The following is a 21,377-nucleotide window of genomic DNA, read 5'->3' on the forward strand; positions in this document are numbered from 1 at the left end:
TATTCGGTCTTAAAACGTTGTTTGCAAAAGGAGAAAGGCACACCATGATTTTCTCTGTGTAAAATTCCTGGGGTTTCTGGAACTTGGATTTTTCTTTAATTATTTCCAGACCTAGATGCAATATTGATATCATCTGTACTAGAGAAGCTTTCATTCCTGTTCCCTTATAACACACACCACTTCCCCATATCTGCTGGGAGTTTATAATAAAGACAATGTCTAAATGTGCTGGTCATTGTCTTTAAGCAATGAAATGCAAACAACTCCATCCCCAAGGCCAGGATATGAAGAACTTGCTTTCAGTGAGTACCACATCAACCCTTTTCCCATTCCTGTTCTTGCACTTACACAGGGCAGATGGTAGAAGAAAGGTCAGAAGATCATTTAATACGGAGAGTCTCTCTTTTTAGCCCTCTGCTCTGCTGCGTTCTCGGATAAAAGGTTGTAGATTTTCTTTATATTAGTACAGTGCTGTCTTCCATATCCTGAGGAAGTTTAAGATTTGGAAAGAAAGCTTGTTTCTTAGGTTTAGGCTTGTGCACAGGACCACAGGGAGCAGAGATACCCTTCAGAAAAGAAAGCAAAATGGCTGTGATGATGGAGACAAAACCTACAGTGATCTTACTAGGGATGTTTGCTCCCATTGTGAAGGTACATCATGAGAGCTGCCAATGAAATATCACACTTCAACTATTTTTAGAGACTTTTTTTCCCAGTAATGACTGTTGGAAACATCCTTTAATAAAAAGTTTCTCTCTGAACTAGGCTGTCTGTGAAAAGCTGTAAATTTGCAAGTTTTCAGTACTGTATTTCAAGGCTTACCAGAGGTTCCTTAAACAAGGAAGGAAATCTATATACATGTGGTATAAATGCAGTGCTCATTGGGATAAAAATGCCTACTCACACACCAAAAAAACCCAACCAAACAAACAACAAAAAAACACCTGAAGAAACTTCAATACCTATCACTTTATTGCATCAGTTCAGAGTAATTTCACTCAAACTCAATACTGAGATGTGCTGTAAAATTAATACACCACTTTCTTTTGTTTGCAAACCCTTTTGATTGTTTATTGTGTTCAAGCCAAACCCCAAAGTCGTTGTGCAGTTCTTGTTCAGGGAGTGCTCACTGACAGCCCTGGGGCTCTCACCTGAGCATGAGCTGTGGGACCCAGTCTGGAACGAAGAGCTCTGGTCATGAACCACACAGCAAAGGCCGTCAGAGCAACTGGGCAATTGTAAGTCAATTAGTCATTTAGAGCTATAGGACTAAATACAGAGCAAAAGGACTTGAAATATAGTAGGTGAAAAATGGAAAAGCAGCTTATTGTGGATTTCTTCTCTTTCATTTTTCAATCGTAATCAAATGTATGGCACTTGAAAAATTTTGGCTAATCTTACTGTCAGTCTAGAAAGGGACTTAGAGAAAGAGGATGGGAGAGTTCCCCTAAATTTTGAAAACCTTTTCCCCCTATTGTTTCAGATGAGGAGAGAAAGAGGACAAGGTAAAGAAAATTAAAAGTCAATGCTTCAAAGATTTTTTTTTTGAACCCTCAAAATGTAAACTAGTTGTTGGTCAGTAATTAGACCCCTGTTGTGCTTAGAAAAACTGAAGCATAGGCAGAGTTAAGAAAAGGCTGTTTCATTTTTTTTTTTTTACATACAAGTTTCCTCACTCTCCTCTGAGGTTCTTGCACCAGGAAGAATGTCTTTTTTGTTGGCAGTAGCTGGTTCTTTGCTGGTTGATCTTTCTGTATTTTTAATATTTGACATCTCTTTGCCATCCGGTTTAAAGCGTTTCATTATTAAAACAAAGAGCACTATGTATAAGAGACAGCATCCTGCCCGTAGTCCTGCAATGAGGCCAAGATAGACATTTCTAGAAAAAAAGGTGACAAAATATGTTTATATTAATAAAGCTTGTCACTTCTGAGCAGAAGCAGGTAAGATGTCAAACACACTTTGGCAAAACCATCTATTCTCAGCCAGGTATTGCTCCACGTCTCAAAATCACAAACAGAAAGCAAACAATCTCATGGGTTTTAGTCCCAGGCAGGTTCTAATCAGGTCCTATACTCGTAGCAGAAATACCTCCTGTCTGAAGAGTTCTCCCATTCAGCAGATGATATTTTAGGGATGGGACAGGAGGAGCTGCACCAGCTGGGGCTTTGCCTGTTGTCCCAGCCTTCCCTCAGCCCCTCACTGGCTCCTCACCACAGTTCTCCATGCACCAGCAGTTATTTGGGTCCCCTCTCCAAGTGGATTTTGTGAGCTGTCTTATACATTAAGAAGCAGAGAAATGAGGGATGAGGAAGAGTGTCTTCAGTACTACACCTACTCCATGGTTTTTCAGTCTCCCACAAAGACAAAGCATCGCAGAGTTATTCAGTGCACTAAGGCTTCAATAAAGGAACTACTTCTGGTGATGTAAGACAGTGTACTGCAATGTCACATGTCAGATTGAATCAAAATTATTTGGCCTATTTGATCTATTAAGGCCTAGTCAAATTAAGGAGTTTTGGTGGTTTTAGTACCCTAATCAGTCTATTGACAATTGTCATGGGCAAAGCATACCTTGGTCTTTGGTGCCCAAAGCTGCCTCGGAAGCCAAATTCCCAACCCCTTCCCAAAGATTTCCGCTTACCTGAATGCTTTGGTGTCGTATACCCGACAAGATCCAGATCCCCCGCAGTTTTTTGTCCCCCATTTCAAGCAGGTCTCATCTATCAAAGCACCAAAATAAATAGGGGCTGGGAGTCCTCCTGCAAAGAAAATTCTTATTACATGATCTCTCAGACATGAAGATCTCACCGTTTAATGTCATGGTAAATAAATGAGGAAATTAATGTCAGGGTTTCTGAATCATGGCTGCATAAAATGGGACTAAATATCCAGCTCCAGCTTTGAGATTCCAAGATTTGTGAAAATATTTAAGCAAGTACCTAAAGGGGTTGAAAGGATGGAAGATTATAGCATCATTATTATAGTCAGCAAGGGAAATGTTAGTAATTCTACTTTAATGGCATTTTTATTAGAATTATAACTTCTGTTGTTTAAAGAAATAGTACAACTAACATTTCTTTTTCAGTCCCTGGTGTGGAATTACGTGCCATGACATGTTAATATTTATGTATACTAATGGATCTATTCAGGTATCACACAACAGTTTCATTAAAAATGGTTAGCTGAGTGTAAAAGGCTGAAATTAAGCATTTGCTCAAAACCAACCAGGTAATAAGTGTATTACTTATGTAGTACTAAAAGAATTCCTTTTAGACAGTCGTAATGCTTTAATATAATCAGTAAGCTGTTTCAGGGATAATGTGCAGTTTTGTGAAGAAAACTGTTTCATAAAGGCACAAGATTGACTTTCTGCAACATTCAGCTAAAATATGGAGATTAGGAGAGAGATCCAAATGACTACTTGGGCTTGTCTGCATGGAGGAGATCTCAAAAATCAGCAAGAAAGTGAAGATAAGGCAAGGTTTGTCAGAGGCATGGCAGAGTACATGCCTGAAGACTGTAACGATCATTTCCTGCAGATAAACACAAGAAAGAAAATAATAGGCAGGGTACATGGTAGCTCTAAGTGAAAAATGGTCAGCAACAGGGAGCACTGGTGTTAAGGATATCCATCTCAGGTAGTTGTGTCCACAAATAAAAAATAATTAAAAAAAAAGAGTACAATGCAGTTTCCCTCCTTTGCCTGATTCCTTTCCTGCATAGAAAAATTCTGAAGAGATAATCATAATATGTAATTACATACCAGGAAACATGTAGCAAGCTCCTCCGAAACTTTTGAAATGCATAGTCTGCTTACAAATTAAAATTTTGGAAAATTTCTTCTGTTCTCATCTGGAGCAAGGACATTGCACTGGCTACCTTTGGTCTGTCTCTTTGACTACCTACTTGAATCCCACAAAGAAATGAAGTATTACCTAGTACTCTACCACCTAAAGTTTCAATCCCAACAGCAAAGGATTTCAGGTCTGGTGAAACAGATCTAAAAAGGAAACAAAAATAGTACATTGTATTGGGGCACAAAAGATTTATGTACCTATAGCCATTCTGTGAACATCTGCAAGAGTACTGTGGTTTACCGAGCATAGTCCACTCAAACCCTAATTGAAAACATTCACCAAAGTTAAAGTTCAGATGTAGAGCCTCCTTCTGTTGACTTAAGTGGATGAACTCTCGTTGAAATCAATGGGAAAATCTACCAAAATTGATCTTGAACCCAAGGAGAACAGATTGTAAAGACTTTTGGGAGAGCGTGCATGGGAAAATTAAAGTGAACCAACTAAAAGTAGGCACTCCGTGTCCATAAGTTAATCTCCAGGAAGCTTCCTTGCTTTAGAAGGAACTGTACTGTGCAATGGTGAACAGAAGGAACAAGGGTGTGCAGTCCTTGCTAGCTACGTGCAGGTAAAACCCACCTCTGCCTCTCGCATTTTAGAGAGAGACAGCAAACATGAGTTAACTGGCTACAAAAGTACCTCATTCCTACCAGTGGAGAAACAGCCCATGTCCATCAGATGAACTGGAAGAATTCACAAAACCAGAGGGGAGTACTGAGCTGGCACAGGGGCAGGAGGGAGACTTGCTATGGCCAGCCTGTTCCCTGAACTGGAGCTTATACGTCAGTATATTGTCTTTTCAGCATTAACATGAAAGGCTCTTCATTATACACATTATATAGCATTTGGAAAACTTTGCCCAGCAAAGTTACCCTTGTCCATAATCCAGGCATGTGGTAAGAATATAGAAAAACAGAAAAAGAAATGCTTCAGAAGAATCAGCAGCTTAACAAAGTGAGTTATCTAGTCATGCATGCTAACTACTGAGGACTGCAATTCACCCATGAGCACAAGTGGAAAGAAGCTTCCATGCAAAAGGCACAGAACACTGTCTTTTCTTCTGAGTATAAAATAGCAGTACTGCTTTACAGCTGAAGAAATAAAAATAAAAAAACTATTGCTTTTGACACAGTTCTGTTTATAACAGCTTGACAAAAAATGGGAGTATCAGACTTCTCATGACACAGAAAACATTCTGAGGCAAGGCTTAACAAAGGTGAATGTTTTTCTCCTAAGTAATGTGAACAGCATAGTCACCTTGGATCTGGCTTAGCACTGCATCTTATTTCAAGTTCATTGCTCTGTTAAAAACATCCCTGTCATTGGAAGTGAAAACCAAATATTCAGGATCAGGATATGGCCCACCCATTTCATCACCAAAGTATCTACTCAGCCTTAAATTAGAATCCTATTTAGAATTAAATTGGTGGACAGGCATTTTTCTGTGTCTCTGAACAGATTTACTCTGGATTTCAGAGTACAGGCAAAGACTCAGGGCCCCAATGTCATCAGCATGCCATTCCTCACAATAGGAATGAAATAGTAGATACTATATTCTGTTTCTCTTTCCCCAAGCTTTATGGTCAAGTAAGGTAAAGTATTTCACCTAAACATAATCATGTATGTAGGAGTGCCTCCTAAGGCTAAAATAAATGCACATGCAGTCTGTAATGCTAAAAAATAGGGAAATGCTTTGGTACAGCTTTCTCTTTGGCATTGTCCCAGAACTGCAGAGGAATTGCCAAGTCCATGCACTTGTCCTTCCACACAGCTGCAATTGTGAAACACCTGAAAGGAGAAGATGAGAAGGAGAATTTCTTTAATCAGAATTCAGTGGCACAAAAACTATTTCAGTATCTAGATTTTTCACTCCCCATAACAGGCAGGCTGTTGTTTATGCTGAAAGAACCTCCCTAATCACCTTTGCAAACTGATGGCCAAGTTCATTGGTATGCCCACTCTGAGCTGCTCCAGTGACACAAAGCAACTGTGACTCTAGTTTCAGCCATGCCATTGCTAGGACAGAAGGTGCTCTGTGTATGCTTAAAATGGGTCAAAGCTATAAAATTCAGACGTGAACTGTTTTCCAGCAATTCTGCTCAGGAATCCTATCAAGTAGACAAATAAAAGACGAATAAAAATATAGATGTGGACCCAACAATGCAATCATGCATATCTATCGTTATGTATCTAAAAGAGCATTTGGTGCTGGATTGAGAGAGGGCTGTTTCATAGCCTTTGAAGTTAGCACAAAACATGCCTTTGAAAGCTGATTCCCCTGAAGTGAAGCAGGAGAATATTGCTGGGATATATCGATATAAGCCTGAAAATGATGCCTGTCTCTTTCAGTATTGTTACATGAAGACAATTCTGCTTCTGCCAGAAGACATGACCATTTGCACACACTTCTGCAAACCTACTGTTTTTAATGGTCTTGCCCAGGTAGGATTGCTTGAAGTCCTGGAAATGGCTTTGCTGCTGATACACTGGACAAAATGGCCAGCTGTATATTTATGGGACGTCTTGGGTGTACAATTTAGAGTTATGACTTGCTTTCCTGAGCTATGGCAGCTTAGGAAAGCAGGCAATTCCAGTATCATCTGTAACAGCTTGTGAAACCAGCACTCACAATTTTGTACAGGTCTGCTGCACATGAGTTGATACCATGGAATTTTGCTAGTATAACAACCCAACTAGTAAAGGTCTTTCAAAGCAAGCCCCTCTTAACTGCATTGTACCTGTGCAGTAAGAGATCTACTGAGAAACTTAAAGCCAAATTTATGGTCATTTTGCTGGGAAGAAAATAAATTACAAAAAAAAATTGAAATAAAAGCATTCAAAAAATGTAACTCAAGAGTTTGAGGTTTTCATGTCTTTCCTGAATAGCTTACTTACCTCACCCCAACTGCTTTAAAAACCCTCCCTGCAACCTTGCACTAACTCAGTTTCTACTACAAGGTTAAACTGTACAGAATGGACATTTATGTGTACAGGATTTCTTAATAACAAAGCCAAAAAATTAATAGAAGGACAAATCTAGCTATATCTATAATCATAGAATCATAGAATGGTTCGGGTTGGAAGGGACCTTTAAAGGTCATCTAGTCCAACCCCCATGCAGGGAGCAGGGACATCTTCAACTAGATCAGGTTGCTCAGAGCCCTGTCCAACCTGACCTGGAATGTTTCCAGGGATGGGGCATCTACCACCTCTCTGGGCAACCTGTTCCAGTGTTTCACCACCCTCATCATAAAAAAGTCTTCCTTATATCCAGTCTGTATCTACCCTCTTTTAGTTTAAAACCATTACCCCTTGTCTTATTGCAGCAGGCCTTACTAAATAATCATCTATCCACCTATATATTTACCATATTCTTTCCCATGCCGGTTGATGATTTACATCCCGCAAAGCAGGCTGTCATGTAAGTGATCCCATTATCCCCACATACAGGGTCCCACTGATCCAGCTTGCAGCTGCAGTCAGCATTGCAACTGGCCATGAAGCTGTTTTTGGGGGAGGAAAGATGCTTTAATCTGGAGAAAAACAAAGAAATAGAAGAATTATTTAGTCAAATTATATAGTCAAACAAAATATCAGGGATTAGGCAGGAAAAAAGTGGAGAAAGTGAAACAATCAACATGGACAGGTATCTGCTACCATCCAATGGACTGTGAAGTTGTCATATGGAGACTAAGCTAATTTCAGCTAAACCAAAGCTCTCTTGAGATATTTCATCAAGCTTTAACATTTTTATGGATTGTTGCTGAAAAGGCATGCAACTCGAAAACTAGGTATTCTTGGCTGGGAGGGAATATTTGGTATTACTTTTTCATTTGAAGGCTCTACCCAAGAAAAAGAAAATCACACCTAGAATCTCTTATCACCTGTAGATTGGTCATGCTTCTCCTTAGCAGCAGATATCACACCGTATCTGGGTGCTAGAAGTGGCGATATTAAACTGTGTAAAACCACAGCAGCAAGATGTCTTTGACATTTTTATCACTGGATCAGAGGCAGTTAGTGGCAATGAAAGTTGCATGAGTCTGAGTGAGAAGTGCTGCTTCTGTCTCAGCTCTAATCATATTCAGCAGCAGCAGCCCTGCACCTGGGACAGGCTTGAGCCCCATTTCTTATCAGATCTCATTTCTTGTTGTATATTATCATGGACTTTCATAGCTTCCACTTTTACCAACATTTCTGTAAGAAACATCAAAATCAGGCTCCAAGGAGTTAAACTAAGTGGATGACAACTAGAATTGAGAATTTAAAAAGTGGCCAGTGACTCTGAGGACATGGTAGCAGGGCTCAATTTCCAGAAAGTGTTAGGAGTCCACCATCTACAAATCACCCCTGCTTTGAAGTCACTCACAATATAAAGGAAAAAGTGTTCAAAATTTGCCTTTTCTTCCTCCTTACCTCAAGGGGGCTACATTTCTCCTAAGTCTTTCAGGAGGGAAAGTAACTGGGGGGTTTAGCCCTCGTTAGGCTGTTGCTTGTCTTCATACCACAAATTATTAAGTGGGTAAAACAGTATGTGAGTTGCTTAACCAGAACAATCCTAGCGCGTGTCTCTGTTCTCCTGGAGAAACTGTAATTGCTCTTTCTGTATTTGCTGTCTTGATGTTTCTGCTTATTTTTAATTCACTCTACAGTATCAGATGTTGAACTCAACCAGTTATCTCCACTGCATGAACGTCTGACATTTTTTATGTAACTAACCTCAAAGATGAACTGGGTGTCAGGTTTGCCAAGACCACTTCAATATTTCCCTGAACATAGACTCAGTTTCAAATACACAGGACTGAGTTTCTGTCTCAACTGAAAATCTAGCAAGCCCTGCTGGATTCAGTTTAATCCTTTAAAATCCCTTGAAATTTGTTGGACCAGACAGAGCTAAATTTAAACAATAGGCAATTGTGGCAGGCTGCTAGAGTCAGCAAAATGTTCTCAAGAAAGCATGACCATGGTCCTGGTAAGGGAGGGGGAAAACATCTGTTTGGGCAGCACACACTCCTGACATGACCACTTTCTACCTCCCAGCTGAGAAAATGGATGCAAGCAGGTCAGCAGCTCCAAATACCAAGGGAGGCTGGTAACTCCCCATGCAGGTTGGTAACTACTGATCTAGAGGATGGTCCCTTCTAGTGCAAAGCCATTGGGGCACTATGGGGAAGCCACTTCCAACATTTTTTTTACATCCTGCCCCCTACATGGTAGGAGAAGACTGGCTTTAAATTAAAATTGAATTTAAATTGAAATAGAATATAAAATATTTATTTGCCTGTGATAGATTTCATCTTAATTAGGATTTGCCAGACTATAGAGGTATATTGTCAATATCCAGCAATAAACAATTTAGAAAAAGAAATGTCCCATTTAAATGAAGTTTGAAAACCAAAATCGGGATATTCTGCCCATCCTCAACACTAGGTATCATTTCAGCCTGACAAGTCTATCTCAAAATCTAGGATTTTCTCATGTGTATCACCACCAAGAGAGAGGTAAAATGATATAATCATAGTGGCTCCACTCTAGCTGAAACCACACTGATTGACACTAGCAGATGACCTAATACAGGTCAACTTCAACAAAAATTTGTTCTCTTTAATCAGACACATTTTTTTAATGCAAAAAGATATAGCAATATGCTACACTAAATCAACAAAGATACGTTTCAGAACGTTTTCTAGAAATGTTTTTCAGAAATGTTTTCTAGAGTAGGTGGTTTGTAGCCCAGAGGAGATTTCAAACCCAGATTAGTTTGTGCGAGTAGAAGAATACACATGTGTGCATCATGTTCTGCACAGGTCAGGAAGCAACCATGACAAATGACACAATCAACACAAACCCAAGGGGATACAAACCCAGAGTAGGGCGCTGTCAAACCAGCCACCTGGAGCACCTCACAACTGCACGTAAAGTACAAGAGATTTAACAGATATGCTACTATAAAGGTGATGCATGCGAACTTTGTCATTTCAGTTATGTGAAGTTTGAATTTCTTGATCAAAAAGCCTCCTAGAAACATCCCCAGGATTGTGACGGGTAAAAGTATCACACCTGCAAATAGAAGGTAATAAAAATGTTAACTTCTCTCACTTACATTGACCTTTTCAGAATAAATATCTGGTTCTAGTAGTTTCCAAAATATCAGATGCTGACCTATTTTTGGACTGATCCTTCAAGGTTCTAAGACTTTTTATTACCTTAAAGTAATTTTGTTTACTTCCTCATTTTCTTTCAAATCATGTTATGACTTTAAAAAGCTTAGTTCCTCAGTATTCCTTACCTTTTTACGTATGTATACTGATATAATAAAAGCTATACAAGTGCCTGTTAGAAACTGGAGTGAGTGAGATAAATGTCTTAGCTCATGGGCACTTCTTAATCTAAAATAAAACATGAAACTTTCTGAATGTTACCAAAAAAAAAAAAATCTCCAAAACGGAAGATGAAAGGAAGCAGCGTCTGGTTTTGCATTGGATTCCATTTTACTCTGAGAGTGAATCATGGAAAGATTTGCATTTAGATTTAATCTGTTCAGTATTTCACAAACTCCAGCCCTAATATTTACATGCTAAATAAAGAGCTTTTACAAGGTTTTATTGTGAGGGATTTGCCTTTCTCTGTGGTTTTTTTTTTTTGGTTGGTTGTTTTTTATGGTGATGTTTTTGTAAAACTGTCCCTGCATCCAAAAAAAAGATAGGAAAAAGAAAGTTCTTCCCACATTTGTACCTGACCTGCAGCAAAGCAGGGTGCCTTCAGATTAAAGTAATGGAAGATCAATTCTACAATGACCTCAAATACCCCGGTTTTCTGGCCAGGTTATGAGACAATATTATGCACTGTAAGATCAATATAATTTCAGCATTCTTTTTTTGTAGAACACTATAAAGAACTTATTTTTGACAGAACTGGCAAATAGAAAAAGAGTTTTGAGCTGAATGAAATGATTCACAATTTTACATTTTGGTTTCTTATTGCTTATAAAATTTGTATTTGTAATCAAAATGGAAGAACATTTATACCAAGATGTTATTCTGAAAAGGAAAATCACATATTTCATTAGACGTTTTCTAAATTAAATGTTTTTTTCTTTCAGTTGTTACTTAGTTGCAGTTTATGTGTGTTTTTGTTCATGAAAACAGACACATTCATAACCCAAATCTCACTCTGAAAAAAACTTCAGCCAAAAAAGAAATCACCCAGTTCTAATAATCGTCTACCTCACTAAATTAGGAACACTAAGCAAATTAACACTAAAATTAACTTCCATTTTCAAAATACCGTAGGAACATTAATAAACCACTACATACTGGTTTTTAACCAAAAAAGTTCACAGGAGTTCCTCCCAAAAAGGAAGACAAAATAACAAAGAAAAGCTTCCTTTTTGAAACTGGAATTTAAAAGGACAGGCACCTACCAATTAGAAAGATGGCTCTTGACACTGATACATTAAATTGCTGCTCCATAAACTTTGTCTCATAGGTTATCAAACCAACAAGAGAATTGTACTGCAGAATAGTGAGGAAGATGTACACCAGGAAAACTGGATTTCCAAACAGCTTCTTCAGAGCTGGGAAGAAATCTGCAATGGAGAGGTTTATGCTGTACACCCTGCTAAACACAGAGGAGAGTTGTTTTGACATCCTTTAGATAATAAAACTAACTTTGATTTAATTACAGGCTGTATTGCACGTTATAATTCTTTGCCAATCAAAACATATGCTTGAGGAAAACAGAGTTTTCCTCATTACCAACACATGACTTACAGGCGCAGCAAGGCTGAATGGCAGAGTGGGTGCTGAACTGGGGATCAGAAATCCTAGATTATCTTGTGTGTGACATAGGACTATTCATCAAAGGCACTAAGGCTTGCAACGCTGATTCTCAATGCCTGTACAGGAGAGCGTCCCTAGAGGAGCATTAAGACTCATACCAAGTGAAAAGTTTGGTGCCTAAAGCAGGAGCCTTCACAAACCACTCAAGAGCCCCACATGAGGCTGATATTCAGAGAAAGGGAACACCTGACCCAGCAAAAGGCTGGAACCTTTCCCGAGACCTTTGATTAAGAGCATCCAAGTCCCTGAAATTAAAATGAGGACAAAACCCTGCATTTAGCCTGTAGCCTGACTGTTGGCACACGTGCCTAAAAGATGAGAGTTCAAAACACATCTGCCATAGCCACTAAGGGGTGCACGTGCATACGTACATATGAATAAAACACTTGGGGGAGTCCAGCAATGGGTAGTTGGGTCTGATATTGCCTATACAAGGTTAATTTAGCATCACTGAACTCATACACAGGAGCTATGAATCCAGTGAAATCCCTCCAACAGCTAATGTAGTACTTAGCCCCATGTTTCCCTCCCATATGTTGGCCTCAGCGAAACAGTAACTTGCCAGCTGTGGATTGGTCATTAACAAGGGATGGGATGTTTTCCCCCCTCTTCCTTCATAATCACAGTATTATAGCTGTAATACATCATATGATAACTATCATGTTGAACGGAGAATCTCTGGTGCTCAAAGCAACAGCACAAGCTTTTCCCAGCTGTCTGACATAAGGAGAGGACTGAAACACACCATTACCATGTAATTATAACACTACAAATTGAAGAGAGCATTTTTGCAGAAACTGCAGAAATGTGCATTTTGCTGAGGATTGTGCAAATCCATGCTCAGCTCAGAATGAACCCATGAGAGAGAATTCATATGCAAACATTTGGGCAATAATCTTTCACCTTTTACTGCCTCTGAGAACTTTAACTGTGGCTGAGCTGGGGGGTCTATTTTACAGTGATTTCCTTGAACAGGCAAGTGACTAATCTTCATATTTTCATTCTCTCCTTCTTTTGGTAAGGAGTAAGGCAGAAACCAGAAAGGCAATGAAGCAATGAAGTTGACTGCTCCACAGATAAGCAATCCAAGCCACCAGGCACCAACCCAACGGGTATCCTTAGGATTTATGCTGATGACCTCTATAAAATACAGAAAGACAGGAAAATAAATTAAATATGAAGAGCAATTAAACTTACTATAGGTATCCTTATATATATTATTTAAAGACCAGAACAGAGATTATTTATGTTTCATATGAAGAATTCAAATGCAGCTTGTATCAAATCAGCCCCATGCAGTCAAAAATAGATGTCTCCATCTAGACCCATGGTGGCATTTCCTTGCCACAATCTTCCAACACTTCCTGCGGCAATGACAGCAAGAGGGTCCTTCACCACCCAAAAAGAACTTCTCTTTCTCAATTTCCCACTGTCCCCTCCTTCTTCCATCCCCAAACTCAACAGTTTTTCCTTGAAGTTCCTCAGACTTTCCCTGGGATTAGATTTGAAAGCAATTTGTACAATGAAATGAGTTTTCATATGAATCTTTGCTGCACGCTTTTTAAGAGAACGTAAGTTTTGCCAAGTGTTGAAAGTGTCCATGAGCAAAGGCCTTTCACTGTTCCCTCAACGTGGGGATGGCTTTTCATTTGCTCATTTGTTCTCAGCTGCGCAGCAAGGGTGTAATAAGTGCATGCACAAGCATAAAAAGGGGTGCAAAATTTTTCAGCAGTGGGGGTAGGGGTCTTGCATCAAGGGCTATTCCAGTCACACTACAACACTGTGGATATTAAAATGTAAATAACACCAGATTTCGAGTAAGAAGAACTCTATAGAGAGCCCCCCTTTTTGGAGTAGTAAGCTGGGAAGGTGCTTCTTGACATGCATGTTCCTATATACAGCCATCTTCTCAGTTAATGCACCACCACACGGTCTCTTACCGATATCCACAATGCCAATGTCAACCCAGAGGCTGGCACAGAAAGATCCAAGCAGGAAGCCCAGGGTTGGCCCAAACATGCCCGAGGATCTCACCAGGCCTGTAAGAGAAGGGAGGCAGCACAGGAGAGTGAGCAAAATGCTGCTCTGACAAGCACCCCTTCTTCTCTGAGGGCAAGGAAAGGAGAGAGGAAGGAGGAGACAGGAGAGGCCATTACGCTATTAGGGGATGTCTATTGGGAATCTTCTGCACAGCAAGAACATAAGCCATAGGCTGCCAACGTGCTAGCTGCGATGTTGAAAGCGGGCTCCTTCACCTGCACAGGGCTTTGCTGAAATGAGCGCGGTCTCACGTGGACCCCTGCATGCATTTCATTGGCAAGATTGGTGTCATGGAAGGAATAGGAAGAAAGAGAACAACATTGCAATGATTTTTACCCCTCCTCCTCCCTAATTCTCAGATTTTTGTAGTTACATTGTTCAGCTTGTGGTGGTTAACTAATGAACATACAACTCCAGGCCTGTTGGAGGTATCGTAAGTCTACTTGCAACTCTATTTACAGCTTCCACGATGTACTGTGATTGTAGAAGTCAGGACATTTCCCTATACTATGTGTTCAGGTCCCTAGTTTAATTTTAAGTAGCAATAGTTGATCTGATGATGCGCATTTAAGAAGGCACATCTTTGCAGTTTGGAGTCACATTAGGATGACATGGACAATAAAACTGTGTGGACATGGAATTAGGTACAGGACCCTGAGAATATTTTCAGCAGGCTACAGGGAGTATAAGTGTCCCTGTGTGTGATCAAAGTTCATTAGACAGAATCCTTGTTGATTCATTCAGCATCAGAATGAGCAAATCAGCTGTTGTGTTAATACGTACTTATGCAACTGTTAAAAAGAAAAAATCAAGAAATCTGGTGATCAAATAATGACCTCTTTAAAAGAAGCTTTCAGTTTTGCTACTGGCCTCACTGGGGCTTCCATTTCCTGGTCTGTCTCTGCTTACAAAAGAGATAACATGGTATCGGAAGGAGGTGGGCTGCCCCTAGGAGCAAATGAATAAGCTGTGAAGGCTAGCAGAAACCTAGAAAGCTAGGACTGCATTTTACTGACTGTGTATGTAAATACAGCACAATTGGATTTTGGTGACCACTGCTGGTAATCAACATAAAATAAAAATATCTTCAAAATAATTCAAGAATAGGTCCTCATATTCCCTTGCCACTTGTGTTGATCTGTTGATGTTTAGTTGTGAGGGGGTAACAGCTTCAAAAAAAGTTCAGTGATTTGGATTTCTGAATTCTAGCATGGAACTGCCACCTGGGAGCTGTTTGAAGTTGCAGAAGGCTTAATTCTATTAGAAAAAAAGGAATTCTTCACCAAGTGCCTGTCAGTTCTTGCCCCATGGCAAGAACATTTGGCACTATGCTCTGTAAATCCTACTATGTTGTTCTACTGCAGAGATTTTTCTTCTGTTGGTTTTGCAAACTCTCTTCTGAATATACTGATTGCTCAGCTCATGATCAAGGACTTCTGTAACAAATTCTTACAGCATAATTTAACCATACGATTTTTCATCTTTGCTTCATTGCTCCAATTACATATTGCTTTCATTTAGTTCTCTCATTTTACTTCACTGGAAGATCTGGCCTTTTAGACTAAATCCTGATGCTTCTAAAATGACTGACTTCTGCAGAGTCAGGATTTTGACACTAGAAGCCACGAATTAGGTCTTTATGTCTATTTATCAGTGAGTCTAAAGCAGAACTTACTACTCAGAACTATGCAAGCTCATGTCCAAAGTTCAAATACTCTGTGGCAGATTTCTAAAATAAACAGATAAAAACCAGCACACCCATACCAATGGCTTTGTATCTTGTATGCAGTATATTTCTTTAAGATAACACAAGCTATCAGATAAGCTAAGATGCATATGTGCAATAATTTTGCATATGCATAGTTTTTAAATTAAATTTCACACTTGCATACCCTTTAAATTCAAGAATAATATCACTAAGAAAATATGCTTGTATTGTGATAAAACAAAACCAAGTTCACTGTGATATTTTCTTAACATATTTTTCCTTTGTAATATTTATTCTTTGTAATTCATAAACAGACTAAACCACAAACAGTAAGTCATGAAGCCTTATCTGTTGATCAGCTGCTGCATATTCACATAGTTCAGCCAACCCCTTGTATTAATAAGTAATTTAGCATGTAACAGGTATTAAAATTTACAACATAAACTGGCCTCAGATATGTTTCTGTTAAAGCGATGGGTTCAATAGATACAAGATTATGTGCTACTGCTCAACACAGTTATGAAATTTCATTCATTCAAAGCCTCTGCTTTGGTGAGAAATCCATGGAAGTGAAATACTCCTCATTAAATAATTGTATGTTATTCCTCTTACATGATAAGTCTGATGGCTACTGCCATTAATTAACCACGTCACCGTCCAGTTTCAAATAAAATCAGAAATTCATTTTAAAAATTGCTTACTGAAAGCTTATAGTATAGGTGAAATCTTCATGTGTATGTTGGCAACTCTTCTATAGGCACAAAACCAGAAGTGAAACATTGAAGATCATAAAATACCTGAATAAATTAGGCACTTAGTGTGGAGGGGTGTTTTTGAAATAACCTCTCAGTCAGAGCAGTTGGCCTCAAAGGTCATCCCACCAAAGGCCCCTCTCAGAACAAAGCAAACCACTGAGATCCTGATATTCCTGTCTCTTGACAAATGCCAATTGCATGTAGACACAGAGGGTCAGGTCATTATACCTTACAGTCATACTAAGTAGTGACCCTACACAGAAGAGCTTTCAGGACTGTATGTGGTATACAGTGCATTGTATCACCTCAGGAACACGTTGATGGCCTGGTAGAACTACATCAATTAAAAAGGTTCTGTAAAAATCTGTCTGAAAACTATGGAATTTCCCGGAAAAAAAAATCAATTTCCTGTCTCACAGAATTCCACAGGAAAGATACCATCCTCTACTAAATTCTGTAAGACAGATTAACAAAAACACTAATTTTTCCTTTTCTGTTCCTTCCTGTGGCAACTCTGGTTTTATTGCTGTCAATTAGCATTTGCACTACAACTCTGTTAAAAAGATTTTAATGCATGCTATTGACACTTAATGACATATTCTACTGATACTTAATGAAAAGCTGTCTCTGCCTCAAAATAACTTATGTTCTTACTCAACAAAACATCTAAGGGCATGAGAAAAAGGAGACAGAGGAAGGCGAAACTTCTTGCTCAGGGTCAAATAACCAGATCAATGCCCAAAATTCATCAGCAAGGCTTGGCTTACTTTTTTTTTACTATAGGACAATTTTTTTTTTGTATTTTACAAAAATACTGATCATAAATTGATTCAGTCAACTGATAAAAAAATCACATATAGAAAAGAATTAAAGTTGGTCAAGAAAAGGAATTTCAGCTCTATGGAAAAGACTATTTGAACACTCATTTTTTTTGCAAATTGGGTCAATCCATCAAAATTGAATAAGGGACTGAAAATTGCTATTCAGAATGTTAAAATGAAGTATTTTAATACCCTGTAAACTAAATACTTTATTTCACTTGCATGTCCCAAAAAAATTTTCATTTTGGTTGAATCCATACTGTTATCTGTGTTTACTTTATATTTTCAGTCTTACTTCCTCAATAGTCCCCAACCTGTTGCAATCTCTCCCAGATCAGATTCTGGCAAGAAAAAATTTCAGCTGAACTTTTTAAAATACCGTTGATCAGAAGCTCAGAGGCAATTACCAATATTTTGGATAACTGCTGAGTGGAACTTTTGTTTTTGTCAGCTCCCTTCAAAATCCTTCCATTTTCTTCAACCTGCAGATTTCCTCATCCCCAAATGAAGACATTTGCAATGGCCTTACCCTGTGGCATTACACACTGAGCTCTCCCTGGAACTGTGTCTTTATGACCAGTTCAACTTCAGGCAGTAGTTTTGACCTCCCTCAGCCACACAAACACTCCATGCTAATAAGTAAGTTTGGCAATAAATTAATTCACCTGGGTGTAAGTCTTTCTGTCTTGGGCAATAGACTATCTTCCATCAAAACAACAACAATAACAAAAACCCAGTTAGAAGGGATTTGTTACAACACCCTGGCAAGGGTTTGGTTTTTCCTTCAGTAACTAGTGACTTTAAAAAGCTTTAATCAGGAAGTGTGCTGCACGTAAAATTCAAAAAGTCAGGTAAAAGCTTCTGAAACATGTTTGCATTACTGTGATTACATTACTGATCCTTACATTAAGGATCATTCTCTCCTCTGTGAAACAGTGATTACGAAGAATTTTATCCTCTGAAGCTGTGATACTGCAGATGATATGCCAGATAAGACAGATATTTTGGAGAAATTAGTATTTGATTATGCTTCTCTTCATCACAGAGAAAACTGGCACATGTAGCAGAAGCCACTTGGGGAAAGCAAAAGGAACATGTGGTAAATATCCTTAAAAAATGAGAACTCTTTTGCATTGCTTTTTTGTCTCTGTACAACTCAAAAAGTATCCAGAATAGAGCAGATAGAATTTTTTTTGGTGAGTATTTGCTTGGCTACGGAAATGTTAAAGAAAAGAAAGTTTAGCATAAAATTCACTTATTTGCATATTACCTATGTAAAATGCTGAATTTTCTTCTTTAGAAAAATCATCAATATATGAAACCCCCAGTGGCATAACTGGTGCTTCCCCAATTCCACGTAAAAGGTTCCCCATCAACACAAAGAGCCACAGATAGGAATTTGTCGTTTTCTCACATCCTGCAGGCCATAAACATTTACATTTCTGTGAACATAATTCTGACAATACTTTACTGCAACAGAAAAATAACATAAAATGCATTTTTTTTACAACCATTATAGAGTGGGGCTTTATATGTCATAGTTTCTAACAGGGGGTTTACTGCTTTACAGTAAAAGAGGGTGTATAAAATGGGGATAAGCAGAAGAAGGGAACCCAGCATCAGAGCTTTTGCTTACCGAAATCTTTCACTGTGCTGGGTGTTTCTGTAGCATCTGTGACTGGCTGGCCCTCAGACAATGCTGGGGAGCAAGCTGATACACTTGTAGAGGAGTTGTCCACAGTAACAGTGATTCTTTCATAATTATAACTGCAAAACAACCATGTAAAATACAACTGACACATGAAAGACTCTGCTTTGCAGGAAGTGTGTATGAGCCTTGTGTCCATACATATTTATTCCTGTAACATGCAAGCAAAGCAGAGGGGCAACCCAGTTCCAATGCTTTTGCTTAAAAAAAAAAAGAGGCATCTTCATACCTTTTCCAAAATGCTCTGACCATTCTAACTCCAATATTTTCTTAGGCTAAAGAGCAAAAAAAGCTGCTTCCAGGGCTTAAAAGATCATTCTTTAGACTGAAGGACAGAGGCAGAGCCCAGCCACATCTGCCTACATGCAAGAGTGCTGATGTTTTTCCATACTGGCATCAGTTTCTTACCTATGTGACAGATGTGTAACAGATTTCTGTGCTAGCTAAGGATCTAGTAGTAGTGTCTATATATAATAGTCTGTGTCTATAAAGAGATTAACACAGGCTGCAAAACACATGTGCCAGTTTGTCTGTATTTAGGCAGCCAGCTACTACAGCAAAGCTGCTAAGTGAACTGAAGCCAGCTTGGGTACGTTTATGCTACATTGGGATAAATGGAGAGCAGATATTCCCTCTGTGTGTGCAATCAAGTGGTAATCTTTAATATTGTGATGAATGACAGTGAGGTCCCCGCAGCCACTGAGTTTTGCTCAGTGTTGTGGAGAATGGGTAACCTTCAGAACTTGGCTGTGACTTTGGGTTAAATCAGAGATTTCCATAGCTCTGCTTCAGGCCTGTGTTGTCCCCTGCAGTGCAGGTTCCCAGGCAGAATAGCGACTGTGGCTGCTTTCTGTACCATGATCCCCAGATAGAATTTTTTCTTTCCATACCCTCCTTAGCAAAGGTATTGGTCTTGGAACTAAAGAAGATGCACAAATAGATTTTAATTTTTGAGGGACGGGGGGGGGTGTATTTTCAACTACTATTCAGTAAGGACACTGAAGGATTGGTGAGGTATGAACTTCTTCTGACAACTATGTAAGCACTGAAGCTTAGATGCAAAGATGTATTTAGATATTTAACTCTCCTTGAGTTCAGTGGAGATGGATACAAATCTTCATAATTTTAAAGAGCTTAGTACGAATAGCCGCCATGGAGAAAGAAACCTCTTCCATCAAGATCTCATTACAGTTCACTTAAGTATAAAAAAAAGAACAGCTAAAAAAATGCATATCTATATATATCCATCCCAGGTGAAGGATTCAACCCACTTTATCTTTAATCATGTATAAGTTCTATAGAAAACTGAGATTTCTCTCTTACCTGTAGAAAGAAGTAAGCTTTCAGAGAGGAAATCAGAAAGTCAATACTAAAAAATCCACCTATTAAAACCTTCCTGTTATCTGGAGAGTTAAACTACTATTGTCAAGCTTTTAACTCAGGTGTATGATTAAAAAACACTTCATATGGTCAAGTTCAATTAGTGCACAATGTGAAAACTCTCCATATTTACCGTCCCATTAGGAACTGAGGCATCACTGACAAAAATGCTCCTAAGGACATGATGAGACATCCAACAGCAATTATTTTTGGTCGATGAACTCTTGGTCCAAGGTAGCTCACCAACACCATTACCATTAAGTTACCTGCATCAACAGGAAAGAGAACCAGTAAGATTACAAAAAGAGATTTTTCTTAGGAGAAAAATGTATTAAGAAGCAGTATTCATCCACTTTCAAAGAAAGTACACACACCTATCTCAAAGCTGCCATCAATAATGCCAACAATTGATGATGAGATTTCAAATCTCCTTTCAATTTGACTGGACATGCTCTTCATGTAGCTTCCAGACAATCCTTTGGCAAAAAAGGAAAAAGCTAGAGCTCCAAGAAATATCTGAAGAGAGAAAATAATTGAGTTTGCAAAGAAATATTTTTTTCTTCATGGCTGGATGCCTGAGCAACCTACTCAAGAAACACAAAAGTCAAATGCTTTGCTTTCTAATTCTTTGTGAAGAGATTCTTCCTATTGTTTTCATTAAACCAGAAGATTTTTTCTTTCTCTTTCAGGATGGCCTCTAAAGCCTCTTCTACTGCAAAGAAAAAGAAGTTGACATTGACCGTGTACACCTTCTACCTTTCTACCACATACTGTTTTAGCTGTTTCCTTCCTTAGGGAAAACTTGCAGCATTAAGTTTTTCATTATTGGTACTATTATTATGGCATGTATTATTACTCCTACTTCTCCTGTTCTAAAAAACATGAATAAAAAGGAATAGCTGCAACTACCACTATGACTACAGCATACCACTAAATGATTCCTTAGTAAAATATGGCCTCTTTTTTTTAACTGCTGAACACATTTATTGACTTCTATGTGCTTCAAATCACAACATAGAGCATTGTTTCCAACACTTGTAGTGTCAAACAGTGTCATACAGAACTAACTGAATTTTGATAGAACTTCAAATTGTCATTTTCAGTATTCCAGAGAAAATATGTGGTGAGGGCTCCTCTTCATACCTTTAGCTTTGAACAAGTATGGCACATGCTTTTGGCAGGAACTGCGCTGCTGTCGCTGTCCCGGAAGAGTGACTTGTCTTTAAGTTGGCCAGCAGTGATTTGTTTGTCCATGGTTTTCCTCCTC

The 21,377-nt window shown here is 38.7% G+C and overlaps 1 protein-coding gene across 1 annotated transcript; it reads right to left on the reverse strand.

The window, feature by feature from the left end:
* Positions 1 to 1,656: 1,656 nt before the first annotated feature.
* Positions 1,657 to 21,364, reverse strand: LOC104030747 (solute carrier organic anion transporter family member 1C1). Its single transcript, XM_009482543.2, has 14 exons — positions 21,254 to 21,364; positions 20,485 to 20,626; positions 20,244 to 20,376; positions 18,659 to 18,789; positions 18,293 to 18,439; positions 13,639 to 13,737; positions 12,602 to 12,838; positions 11,281 to 11,445; positions 9,722 to 9,917; positions 7,225 to 7,390; positions 5,464 to 5,645; positions 3,939 to 4,003; positions 2,645 to 2,762; positions 1,657 to 1,879 (listed from the first exon to the last, which is right to left on the reverse strand). Exons 1-14 carry the CDS (start codon positions 21,362 to 21,364, stop codon positions 1,657 to 1,659), a joined length of 2,115 nt encoding a protein of 704 aa, XP_009480818.2.
* Between the last annotated feature and the right edge of the window lie 13 nt (positions 21,365 to 21,377).

Source organism: Pelecanus crispus, chromosome 1 (assembly GCF_030463565.1).
Source record: "Pelecanus crispus isolate bPelCri1 chromosome 1, bPelCri1.pri, whole genome shotgun sequence".
Classification (NCBI taxonomy): Eukaryota; Metazoa; Chordata; class Aves; order Pelecaniformes; family Pelecanidae; genus Pelecanus; species Pelecanus crispus.

Excerpts from the sequence above, each read along its gene's own strand:
- LOC104030747 (XM_009482543.2), bottom strand. The coding sequence starts at position 21,364 with ATGGACAAACAAATCACTGCTGGCCAACTTAAAGACAAGTCACTCTTC. Across the intron at positions 7,391-9,721 it reads TTGACAGCGCCCTACTCTGG|ATTAAAGCATCTTTCCTCCC; the intron begins GTTTGTATCCCC and ends GTTTTTCTCCAG. Across the intron at positions 5,646-7,224 it reads CCGGCATGGGAAAGAATATG|GTGTTTCACAATTGCAGCTG; the intron begins GTAAATATATAG and ends TTCTCCTTTCAG.